Source organism: Gobius niger (assembly GCF_951799975.1).
Source record: "Gobius niger genome assembly, chromosome: 18".
In the NCBI taxonomy this organism is placed as follows: Eukaryota; Metazoa; Chordata; class Actinopteri; order Gobiiformes; family Gobiidae; genus Gobius; species Gobius niger.
Window position 1 is genome coordinate 19,946,771 of NC_136869.1, and position 12,676 is coordinate 19,959,446.

At 40.5% G+C, this 12,676-nt stretch overlaps 2 protein-coding genes across 2 annotated transcripts; both read left to right on the forward strand.

Annotated features, from left to right (window-relative positions):
* The first annotated feature begins 1,703 nt into the window (after positions 1–1,703).
* LOC306977458 (uncharacterized protein) lies at positions 1,704–3,126 on the forward strand. Its single transcript, XM_079575773.1, has 4 exons — positions 1,704–1,890; positions 2,278–2,388; positions 2,583–2,684; positions 2,851–3,126. Exons 1-4 carry the CDS (start codon positions 1,870–1,872, stop codon positions 2,938–2,940), a joined length of 324 nt encoding a protein of 107 aa, XP_079431899.1. The 5' UTR covers positions 1,704–1,869; the 3' UTR covers positions 2,941–3,126.
* Positions 3,127–10,864: 7,738 nt separating this feature from the next.
* LOC306977454 (uncharacterized protein) lies at positions 10,865–12,507 on the forward strand. The gene is made up of 4 exons (XM_079575768.1): positions 10,865–11,098; positions 11,557–11,667; positions 11,920–12,021; positions 12,280–12,507. Exons 1-4 carry the CDS (start codon positions 10,910–10,912, stop codon positions 12,373–12,375), a joined length of 498 nt encoding a protein of 165 aa, XP_079431894.1. The 5' UTR covers positions 10,865–10,909; the 3' UTR covers positions 12,376–12,507.
* The last annotated feature ends 169 nt before the right edge of the window (positions 12,508–12,676 follow it).

The following is a 12,676-nucleotide window of genomic DNA, read 5'->3' on the forward strand; positions in this document are numbered from 1 at the left end:
AAGACTTAACCCTTGAAGTGAACATTTCAAACTCAGACATGGTTTTCAGTTCTGTGGGTAATGAGTTCCACAGGGTCAGACTTAATACGAAATGGCAGACTGACCAAATGAAGTCTCGCGGTGTGGAATCGTACAGATGTGATTGATGGAGCCTCTGGTGACTCTGTGAAAGTCAAAGAGTGCCGGGGACAAGACACCTCCTTGTTGTACTCCCCTCCTGATGTTACCTATAAAGAAGTGCTATTATATTTACCAACGCTTTACACAACTGGACTTGTTTTGAGGCCAAAGGTTGTGTGTGCTCATAGTCTGGGTTTCATTCCACTTCCATTTGAAAAGAAAATGGCCGCTGTGTTGCCGTTGCTGCTGTTTTCAGCGCTGCTGTTTGTTGCTGCAGCCCAGAATCCTTACAATGACCTCCCCGTGGGCTACAGGAGAGGAGTGGACCTGGCCTTGGAGCAGCTAAACTCCAGCACTGCTGTGCCTCACCATTATCGCCTTTTCTGGACAGTGGACAAAGCCGAGAGCGATGTATGGTTTCGCAAAGATGTATAAATGTTATTGTAGAAAGGTCTCTTGCTAAAAGTACATTTAAAAAATAGCTATCATGAGGTTTAATATGAAAAACGCCAATATACAGCGTTTCTTATTGAAGTATAGTCGTACAATTCATACAAAGAAATGAAGGAATTTTTGTACTGTAGCCTGGTGAGAATGACTTCATTTGCATATACACTGGTATGCAAAAGTATGGGCACCCCTTTTCCACATTTTGCCATACTATGGACCATAAACATAAAAATATTTAATTGAAATTGTATGTGGTAGACACACACTAAGTGACACATAATCATGAAGTGAAATGAAATTTATACATGATTTAGATTTTTTATTATAAATAAAAACTGTGATGTGCAAAAGTATAGGCACCCTTTCCTTTTAGTGCAACTATTTGCCTTCAGAAGTTGCCTGATGATTTCTGAATGATCACATGTTGACCTAATGACTAAATCGAGTCTGCCTGTGTGTAATCTACTGTCAGTTCAAGCACAGCTGCTCTGTGATGGTCTCAGAGGTCTGTTAAGAGACTATTGTGGAGCAGAAGAAGTATAAAGAGAAGTGGAGAAGTATAAAGCTGGGTTAGGTTGATTTGATTTGATTTGATTTATTTTCACATAATAAAACAATAGCATGATTACATCTGGTTTCACAAATATGAGGTTGCTAAAAACCCTCAAGGGGCTTAATGAGTGGCAACCTCCATAAGTTAAAATTAAAAGCAAATGTGAGGCATGCAATTGTCAAAAAAAAAAAAAGTAAATTAAAGTACATTGTCAGAAAACACAATACAACTTACATCAATGCTGGGTTTAGAAATGGATCCCAAGAGGAAAATAGCAATCACTCAGAAGCAAAGATTTAAGAGATTTTCTAAACTGAATTGGGGAAAGCTCCGTGAGAGGAGTTGGCAGGATATTCCATATTTCGGGTCCTCTGTATAGAACACTAAACCGAGAGTTCAGGTTGGAGAGTTCAGGTTATAAAAACACTGAACTGTGAGTTCAGGTTATAAAAAGATTTCCAATCTTTTTATTTGAACATCTCTCAAAGTACAGTTAAATACACCATCCAGGAATGGAAAGAGTATGACATCACTGCAAACCGTGAAGTAAATTTCATTTTCACTCGACAGAGAACATGGCTGCAGTGGTGCTGTTGCTGTTTTGTGCATTGCTCTGTGGAGCCCAAGATCCCCCCGTGAACAATGTGACTATTGTAACTCCACTTCACAGGACAGGAGTGGACTTGGCCCTTGAGTACCTAAACTCACAGATCACTGTACCTCGTCTTTTTCGCTATAACAGGACAATGGACAAACAAGAGCAGCAGGTAAATATTTCATATACAGATTATACATTAGTAAGAAAAAGGGTTGTTTCATTTTGACATGGGCTCAATGTAATCCCAATGAAAAAAGAGGTTAAAATAAAATGACTATGAAAAAAAACTCTGTTGCAACAGCTCAGATACTGAAGCCATTACATGTGTTTTTTTAAGAGTTGGTTGTAGCGTATTCGGTACAGAATAATAGACTAGTACTTGGTAACTAAGACTTCATTTGGTCCAAGACAACACCTTCATCTAGTTTGTCTTTCAGGAAAGAGTTTTCTGGTTCTGGTTCATTTTGCTTCTTTATTTTAGCTCACATCCAGTCGAAACAAGACTGAACCGAACGTTTTGTTTTGTCTGTAACAAAATGGTCTCTGTCTTTTATAGTCTGGAGGAACAGAATCGAAATACGTGTACGAGCATTTGCTCCTGAAGCCGACCGTGTGTCTCAAAGGAACCGTTAACTCTGTACAAAATTGTCCCTTCATAAAGAGCAAAGTAAGTTTGAAAGCCATATTAATTGTGTACTTTGTGAATCAGTGGAAAGAGAATTCACCTGTGAACTACAAACCAAAGTATTTAAAGGTGTGTTGTTTGAGTTCTAACAAAAATTCTCATTTCTGTATTGATATTATGTATAGGGGCAAATTACAATGAAAATAAATGTGTGCATCTTTATTTTGTGCCCACAGCCTTCGATGGACTGTGTAGTTTGTTACAAAACACAATTGAACCAAATACAGCAAACTCCTAAACCATACGTGCACTGCATCCAGAAGCCAAAAGTGACTCAGGTAAATACTTCACTCATGTCATTTAACCACGTTTAACTGGGCAAACATGAGGCAGTCCATACAAACTGAATAAACCTCATGGATCTGCAAATGTTATTCTGGGTGTCAGAATGTAATGTCCCACAGTTTTTTTGGTCTGTGCATAAACTATTTTTTCCTGATTTAGAAAATAAGGAGCGACAGGATTGAGGCCTGTAAAAGGATGGCGCACCTCACCGGATCGACGTGCATGCTGTGTTTGTTGCCGCAGAATTAGACAACTCCGAGAGCTGCCTCAGATCCCACAGCGTCTCATTGAAACATCGCATTCACTTCAATAGAACACTTTACCCCCCTCCCCTGTTTCCTTTACTCCAGAGACTTCATTCATCACCAGAACAAACTCTCCCATTTGTTAGTTTGTGAGATAAAGCATTTCCTCTGAATCGTGAGTTTGTTCTGAAAAGCAAAGGAGATGATTTGTTTGGCATCAACAGAACCAGAACAAAAATGGGAGGCAACTCTTTGATTCCAATGATGTGCCCTCACTCAGAACTCGTTTTTAGGTTTAAACCTGTATAAACTGTCAGACAAACTGCGCTCCTCATTTTGCAAACTAACAAGGGCTTTTTGTTTCTGAACCCCCACCTTAACTGAGTGCATTTTCTCCGGTTTGGCCTTACCCAAATCTAAAGCCTTCTGGAAAAAAAGTGTCAACAAACACCAATGAAAAGAAATGTCAAAAGATCCGTTTGATCAGTTCTGTAGGTCTTAGCTTTCAAATGAGGCTTAACATTGGCCTATAGGCTGTGAGCTTTTAGATTTGGGTAAAGCTGAACTGGAGAAAATGCACTCGGTTAAGGCGGGGGTTAAGAGGTCAAAGTGGGAGGAATTTGTTTGCATTCAGACTTCACTCCATCTCTCACTTTGTAAAATTACAGACTATCATGTTCAAAGAAATGGCTAGAAAATTAAACTTTCAAAGGTTTGATGACAAGTCTGAACACTAAAATGTAAAGTTTACTGTTTCCATGTATTAGCTGCTTGCCATAAGCCCTACAGTGACGTCAGACTTCTGATATTTCCTCTGCAGCAGTATAGATATGAGCATGTGTCGCAGGCGTCATAGTTTCAAGACAAAACTGCTGCCGAAACCCCGAGCTTTGAGTCGCACTGACAGCACTCCTGCAAATGGGTCTGTCCACAACTTCAGAATGTCCAAATTGGCTACACTGACTTTATGTATGTGGTGTGTTAAGTGGATGGACTTTTAGGTGAAAAGAGCATGTCCCTATGGCGCCATCTATCTAAGGCAGCACGTAACTGCACATTCAATTTGGAAAGAAGATGAGTTGTCTGAGAGGATGCAGGTGGAAGAACAAGCAGGAGTCTGGATGTCGTAAGCAGGAGGTGTTTCTTGGCCATCAGCGTGAGGATGACATGAACTAAAGACATTGTTCGATGAGCAAGACTTAACTCATGGTACTTGAGAGTATGAAGTGAAAATACCTTAACTCTTCCCAATTCTTGTATTGTGAGCGCACCTGGGTGACTATAGGCTGTACTGCAGTCATTTAGATCCTGAGCCAACCTTTTTAGATGATGTCCCTGTCACGGTTTGGTTTAGGACCCAAAAGCAGAACACAAATTGGAAAGTGCACAAAAGGACATTTATTGCATTGGTGAGTTGGTGGCTGGTAGATGGATAACAGGCAGGCCAGTAGGTGGACGAACATGCAGGTACAGAGCACGGCAGGCAGACAAACAGGTCCTGGACAAAAGACAGAAATTATTTAAGGCACAAAAATCTTCACCAAACTCACAGAAGCTAAAGCCAAACTAACTGTGGTAGTTTAACTGACGAACTGGCAGCGTGTGGAGGAAGAGCCAGGCTTCTTGTACAGGTCACAAGGTGCAGGTAACGAGCTGTGGATTGGATGCAGGTGCGTAACAGGTTGCAGATCTGATGGCTCTGCCCAGGTGAGGAAACAGACAAACACAAAAACAAGAGGGAGGGGAGGAGTGGCAAAACAGGACCATGACAGTCCCACTGTTTTGTCCTGTGTAATGTGTGTGATAATGTCAATATTACTTTAGTTGATTATCTCCTAACTGGTGTGAAGTTGCCGTCTTCAGCTATCTCACCCTGTGTACATATTCTGATTTAAAATGTGTTATAAACAGCAAATGAAACCGTTCACAAGCCTCAGTCTTTACTCTCTTCTGATTTCTTCAGTCCATCCGTCCATGTTCAACCAAATTGCTCAACGTATTCCACTACTAGCCTATCTGCTTCCCGGTAGGACCTTCACTTATTTGTGAGGGCAGTAGTCAGTGTAGTCTCTTCACATTCAGTCTGAAGGAAAGATGGCCACTGAAGTGCTGCTGTACGTTGCTGGAGCCCAAGATTCCTGCAAAGAGGTGTGGACCTGTCCTGGACCGTCCGAGCTCCCACACCTCTGTGCCTGACCTCTGATGAAGTGATGGAGGCAAAATTACTTGAGTGATGCTATCTTTACATTTTTGGGGGGGTTTGACTGTTTCCACCACCCCTGGGCAGTACTATGATACAATAATTCCTTTTTTTGTAGTTGCAACTCATTCAGAGTGCCCAAGCGATACATTCTATGAAAGATTTTGATCAGTTTTTCATTTATTTTTGCTCACATCCAATTGTAAGCTTGACTCACACTGAACCCTGCATTTTGGTCTGTACTTGGGAATATAATCTTTTCATGGTCGAGGTTTGGGGACCCAGCATTTGTTTGTGTCTGTAAAATGGTTTGTCTTTTCATAGTCTTGATTGGGAGCGCAGTGCCTGTACCATAATGTTCATCTGAAGCCAACAGTTTTGGCCGACCCCAACCCACAAAAGTTGTTCCTTTAGAAATTACAGAGTGAGTATGAGAATCTGTAATATGTTTAGTACTTGTGGATCAGGGGCATGTGCTCTTTCACTGAACGACACAACAATTCAATTATTATTTTTGTGCCATAAATTTCATATTTACAGTTACACAATTGGCATATCCGAATTAACATTATTGTTTTTGCTATAGTGCAGTACTTTCCTTGTTGCACATGGTTTACACAATCTAATGATCATTTTGACATGACTGAGAAGCATTTTAGTCCTGATGGTCTGGTGGTGCCTGGAAAGGCGAATCAAACCACTGTAGTTTATCAAAAGAAATCTCCAACATAAAACTGCTTTGTCTTTCCTTTTTTCATCAAACCAGTTGCATCTCATAATGGGACATGTTTTGAAGGCCAAAGGTTGTGTGTGCTCTTAGCCTGTGTTTCAGTCCACATCCATGTGAAATGCTGTTGCTACTTTTCTCCACACTGCTGTCCGTTGCTGGAGCCCAAGATCCATACCTCCATTCAGAATCTACTCCATAATAGGATTTCCGTGGGGCTATGTTAGGATGGCCTTGATCCTCCCCCGAATGGAGATAGTTGTTGTGTTTGCTCTCTTGTACCCTGGGTATACAGCTCACAGTCAGTCTAAAGAGAAGATGGCTGCCAGAGTGCTGCTGCTGGTGAAGTTTTGCACATTGCTGTGTGTTGCTGCAGCCCAAGATGTCACTTATAATCCCCCCGTGGGCAACAGTGGAGGATTGGACCTGGCCCTGCAGTTTCTAAACTCCCTGAGTGCTGTGCCTCACCTTTTTCGCTTTTACAGGACAGAGCCCGGAACAGAGCATTGGGTAAATATACACAGTGTACAAAAAATAATAGAGAAAAGCCTAAAAACAAGTAACCATGGACTCACTTAGTTGTTGTAGCCTATTCTGTAGCCAGCTAGTAGTTGGCTAAAAGCTTAGTAAGACTTACTTTGGTCCTACACGACAACTTCATCTCTTTTTTCTCTATCATGTAAAAAAAACAGTTACTTTTTTTCCCTAGTTTTTCTTATTTGAGCAGTTCACATTTTTAATTTACAAAATTAGTAAGGAAACAAAAGAACAAACTCATTTCATTTTGCTCATTTGTTTTGGCTCATGTGGTGATGTGAGTAACTTGTGGTAGTGGTGTTCCTGTGCGCGCCACTAGGGGCGCACTATAAAAGGCCTCAGGTTAGTGTTGCTTGCCCTCTGACCGTGTGTATCTCCTGCTGCCTGTTGTACCCGGTGCTGGCGCTGGTGTGCTCTGTCCGACAGTGTTGCTGTGGGTCCGGTCCCTTCACGGGAGCGCGTCATGGCGCAACGCTGTAGCATCGCAGTAGATTGGGTGTGCGGTTCCCCATGGTCCTGTTGATGAGCGTGTTCCCTGGTACAGCGCACGAAAGGTTGCGCTAACTGGCGCAGGCAGTAGCACCAGCGCTGCACTTCGCTGTCTTGTCTTCACTCTAAATGTCCGTGTCTTGATTTGGGTCTGTCCAGCGGTCGGCAGGGACTTGTTGGAGGACTCTTATCCTAAATGTGAAATCTGTATCTCATGGACTAAACATATGTGCTAAAGGTTTTAAATCAAGCATACTTCTGAAATGCAATGAAAGAAAAACATTTTGTAACAAATAAATTATATTTAACCAATGGAACACTTGTGCCCTTTTTCAATGGAACTTATCTGTGTGTCTTAAAGCTAAGGTTAAAAGAAAAACCTCGCTCTGCTACACTCACATCCAATTGAAACAAGACTTTGAAACTAATGTTTTGTTCTGTGTGTACCAAAATGCTCTCTGTCTTTTCAGTATGGAGTTGTGTACGAGCATCTGTCGCTGAAGGCAACCGTGTGTCCCAAAGGAACCGTTGACTCTCCACAAAATTGTTCCTTCAAAGATAACACAGTGAGTTTAAAAGCCATACTAATTGAATACTTTGGGGATCAGAGGAAAAGCATTTGCCAATGAACTACAAACCAAAGTATTTAAAGGTAGTGTTATTAGACTATAGAGATATAATCACACTGTGTCCCTATGAAGTTGACATTTTGAGATCAAATCAAATACTTTAACTATTCTCATCCCAGTATTGATAGTGTAATGAAAATAAATGTGTGTATCTTGTATTTTGTGCCCACAGCCTTTGATGGACTGTGTAGTTTGTTACCAAACAGAAGACAATCAAATACGGCAGAGCCCTGAACCATATGTGCACTGCATCCAGAAACCAAAAGTGACGGAGGTAACTACTTCATTCTTGTATTTTGTGTTTTGAGGTAAACTACTTCACTTCGACAACCATCAAAGTAATCACAATGTTTAACCAAGGCCACTTTGTGCACACTGAGGCAGATTAGATGTTACTGACTTCGCAGAATCCTGCCCCAAATTTCAAAGTCGAAAAACTACCTGAAAAACACTGCCTGGAAACTTTTTGAGTCAAGAATATTTCACATTTTAAGTGCCGCAGGAAGAGGCCATCATGACATCTGCTAAATTCCACTTGGAGCTGTGCTTTTGCGAAAGGTCAATTAGATGAACACCAGATACAATAACCAGAAAGCATGAGGCGGTCCATACAACAGAGTACAGTGAGCTCAATGTGGGTGTAAGGATGTGGTGAACTGAAGATTTATGTCTGAGCAGTCCTAACAACTGTTTTGCTCTTGAATTAGGAAATATGGAAGACCAGGAGTGATAAGTGTAAGAGGATGTCCTACCTCACTGGAGTGGGGTTGTTGACGTCCGTTGTGGCTCCAGAACACATGGAGCTGAACTTTACTCTAATGAAGCTGAACGATACTCTAATGGAGCGGATCTTTACTCCACTAATGAAGCTGAACGATACTCTAATGGAGCGGAACGATACTCTATTGCCGATGGAACTAAATGTGACAGATTTCAGAACCACTGAAGCCCATTAAAAGAATTTCCTAACATACAGTATATACTGGGTGTCTTTCATTATTCATCAAAGTAGTTCTGCTTGGCAGTTATTTTGGCATGAATTCATTGTTTTTGAAGATTGTGCCGATCTTTAAGGAGCTGCACACTTCTGACCTGTAAACCCACATCACAGTATATCCAAGATGCAGCGGGACTGTTTCTGCTGTCACTTTGTGTGCGTCACTTTGCAGACATAATTAAACTACCTCTCACTGAGCACCCCCTCTGAGTTTGAGATATAGTTTAATTTATTATTAGGATCCCCACTAGCTGTGCTTTACAGCCAGCTAGTCTTCCTGGGGTCCTTGTTAAAAGCACAATGTGCACTTGACATCATTCTGCATCCTCAAAGATATTCAACACCAATAGTTCTTCAATTGTTCTTTAAACATTTGTAACTCACCTAAGAGCACAGGTCTGACCCAGTCATGCCGTAATTGCTTGTGTTTATTTATTTATTTTTATTTGTCAGGGACGATGCAACATCAACATAGTTACAATAAAGCTTTGCAGCTGATGCGACACATATAGAGCTTTTAGCTAGTGCTAATTCGCAGCTCATGTCCCTGGTTGGGCCTTTCTACACAATTTACTATAATAAAATACATTAATACAACATTTGAATAAAACGTTTTCAGTCACACACATACTGTACATACATGATCACAGGGCTATTTACAAATGGAAACAGCTTTGGTTTGTTTTCAGCCAAGACTTAACCCTTGAAGTGAACATTTTAAACTCAGACATGGTTTTCAGTTCTGTGGGTAATGAGTTCCACAGGTTCAGACTTAATACGAAATGGCAGACTGACCAAATGAAGTCTCGCGGTGTGGAATCGTACAGATGTGATTGATGGAGCCTCTGGTGACTCTGTGAAAGTCAAAGAGTGCCGGGGACAAGACACCTCCTTGTTGTACTCCCCTCCTGATGTTACCTATAAGGAAGTGCTATTATATTTACCAACGCTTTACACAACTGGACTTGTTTTTGAGGCCAAAGGTTGTGTGTGCTCATAGTCTGGGTTTCATTCCACGTCCATTTGAAAAGAAAATGGCCGCTGTGTTGCCGTTGCTGGTGTTTTCAGCGCTGCTGTTTGTTGCTGCAGCCCAGAATCCTTACAATGACCTCCCCGTGGGCTACAGGAGGGGAGTGGACCTAGCCTTGGAGCAGCTAAACTCCAGCACTGCTGTGCCTCACCATTATCGCCTTTTCTGGACAGTGGACAAAGCCGAGAGCGATGTATGAATAAGAAAATGAAGGAATATAAGAAATGAAGGAATTTTTGTACTGTAGCCTGGTGAGAATGACTTCATTTGCATATACACTGGTATGCAAAAGTATGGGCACCACTTTTCCACATTTTGCCATACTATGGACCATAAACATAAATATATTTAATTGAAATTGTATGTGGTAGACACACACTAAGTGACACATAATCATGAAGTGAAATGAAATTTATACATGATTTAGATTTTTTTAATATAAATAAAAATTGTGATGTGACTGATGATTTCTGAATGATCACATGTTGACCTAATGACTAAACAGAGTCTACCTGTGTGTAATCTACTGTCAGTTCAAATACAGCTGCTCTGTGATGGTCTCAGAGGTCTGTTAAGAGACTATTTTGAAGCAGAAGCATCATGAAGTCCAAGAACACACCTGACAGGTCCGGGATAAAGTTATTGAGAAGTATAAAGCTGGGTTCGGTTATAAAAAGATTTCCAAAGCTTTGAACATCTTTCAAAGTACAGTTAAATAAACCATCCAGGAATGGAATGAGTATGACATCACTGCAAACTGTGAAGTAAATTTCACTTCACTTCACGATTGTGTGTCACTTAGTGTGTGTCTACCACATAAAATCTCAATTAAATATATTTATGTTTATGGTCCATAGTATGGCAAAATGTCAAAAAGTTAAATACTTATGCATACCACTGTATATGGCCTCGGGGTAAATCTAAATCCTCCAACTGTTTCTGTTTTGTTTGTTTTTTTGTGGGTGAATGTTTTGCTGACACACATCCTTTGAATATATACTTAGGCATACCACTGTATACTGTGGTTCTGTTGATTTCTCTGCCTGATCCTTGCACTTTTTCAGGATTTTTTTTTTCTTGCAAAAAATGTGCCCTGTACTTTTTGTTGCCCATGTCCATATTTTAAGATTTATTGCTGTCAATAGAATAAAACTAATTAGAAATTGCTACCATACCTATAAAAAAACACACACACACACACACAAAAACAAAAAACCTGGCAACCATCCAGAATCTACTCCATATTAGGATTTCCGTGGGCCTTTTTGACAGGACGGTCTTGATCCTCCCTCGGACGAAGGCAGTTCTCATGTTCTCTTGTGGCCTGGGTTTGCAGTCACTCGACAGAGAACGTGGCCGTAGGAATGACTCTGTTGCTGTTTTGTGCTTTGCTCTACGCTGCTGGGGCCCAAGATCCCCCCGTGGACGACGTGACTATTGTAACTCCCCTTCACAGGACAGGAGTGGACTTGGCCCTAGAGCACCTAAACTCACAGATCACTGTACCTCGTCTTTTTCGCTATAACAGGACAGTGGACAAACAAGAGCAGCAGGTAAATATTTCATATACAGATTATACATTAGTAAGAAAAAGGGTTGTTTCATTTTTACATGGGCTCAATGTAATACCAATGAAAAAAGATAATTGGTTATAAAAGCACTTTATGAGTTGTTTAAAATTCATAAAGTGATTATTAAAAAAAACTCTTGTAGCTGGAACACTGAAACCAATGCTTGTGTTTTAATTAGTTGGTTGTAGCCTATTCAATACATAATAGACTAATACTTCGCATGTAAGACTTAATTTGGTCCAAGACAACACCTTCATCTGTCTTGTTTGTCTTTCAGGAAATAAAACAAAACAGTCACATTTGTTTTCTGGTTAGAGCGAAGAAGCAAAAAACAAACTTTGATTCATTTTGCTCCTTTATTTTGGCTCACATCCAGTTGAAATAAGACTGAACCAAACCTTTTGTTTTGTCTGTAACAAAATGGTCTCTGTCTTTTATAGTCTGGAGGAACAGAATCGAAATACGTGTACGAGCATTTGCTCCTGAAGCCGACCGTGTGTCTCAAAGGAACCGTTTACTCTCTACAAAATTGTTCCTTCATAAATAACAAAGTAAGTTTGAAAGCCATATTAATTGTGTACTTTGTGGATCAGTGGAAAGAGAATTTGCCTGTGAACTACAAACCAAAGTATTTAAAGGTGTGTTGTTAGAATAATATTTAAAACATTTCATGAGCATAACCTTAAAGCTGACATGCCCAGAGCTTATAACTTGTGTTTTATTTTTATTTTTTTACCTATTCTCATCTCTGTATTGAAATTACAATGAAAATAACTATATGCATCTTTATTTTGTGCCCACAGCCTTCAATGGACTGTGTAGTTTGTTACAAAACAGAATTTAACCAAATACAGCAAACTCCTAAACCATACGTGCACTGCATCCAGAAACCAAGAGTGACTCAGGTAAATACTTCACTCATGTCATTTAACCACGTTTTACTGGGCCAGCTTTGCTCACACAAAATAACAGCACATACAGTGGATGTTGATGACATGCATGTAGTTGAACAGCATATAACCAGAGGCAGTCCATACAATTTTAACACACATGTGTATTTCAAAATACTCATGCACATTTTACTGTATTCTGGGTATCAGAATGTCGTGCCCCACAGTTTTCTTTGGTCTGTGCATAGTCCTAACTATTTTTTCCTGATTTAGGATATAAAGACCGACAGGATTGCGGCCTGCAAAAAGATGGCGTACCTCATTGGATCGACGTGTATCATGTGTGCGAGGGCCCCGAGGGGAAGGTAGTCTTCATACAGAGAAACTACAGGAGCTGCTTCAGATCCCACAGCGTCTCATTGAGATATCGCATTCATTTCAATAAAACTACTGTACCCCCTCCTCTGTTTCCTTTACTCCAGAGACTTCATTCATCACCAGAAAAAAACTCTCCCATTTGTTCAAGTTTGTGAAATAAAGCATTTCCGCTGAATCATGAGTTATGAATGGTGCGTGGTTGCCAAAGAGTGTTGGGGACAAGATGTATCCTTGATGTACTCCCCTCCTAATCTTAACACTGGTATAAAATGAAAAAAGCTCTTGTGTTTCC

Excerpts from the sequence above, each read along its gene's own strand:
- LOC306977454 (XM_079575768.1), top strand. The coding sequence starts at position 10,910 with ATGACTCTGTTGCTGTTTTGTGCTTTGCTCTACGCTGCTGGGGCCCAA. Across the intron at positions 11,668-11,919 it reads GTTCCTTCATAAATAACAAA|CCTTCAATGGACTGTGTAGT; the intron begins GTAAGTTTGAAA and ends TTGTGCCCACAG. Across the intron at positions 12,022-12,279 it reads AGAAACCAAGAGTGACTCAG|GATATAAAGACCGACAGGAT; the intron begins GTAAATACTTCA and ends TTCCTGATTTAG.
- LOC306977458 (XM_079575773.1), top strand. The coding sequence starts at position 1,870 with ATGGACAAACAAGAGCAGCAG. Across the intron at positions 1,891-2,277 it reads TGGACAAACAAGAGCAGCAG|TCTGGAGGAACAGAATCGAA; the intron begins GTAAATATTTCA and ends TGTCTTTTATAG. Across the intron at positions 2,685-2,850 it reads AGAAGCCAAAAGTGACTCAG|AAAATAAGGAGCGACAGGAT; the intron begins GTAAATACTTCA and ends TTCCTGATTTAG.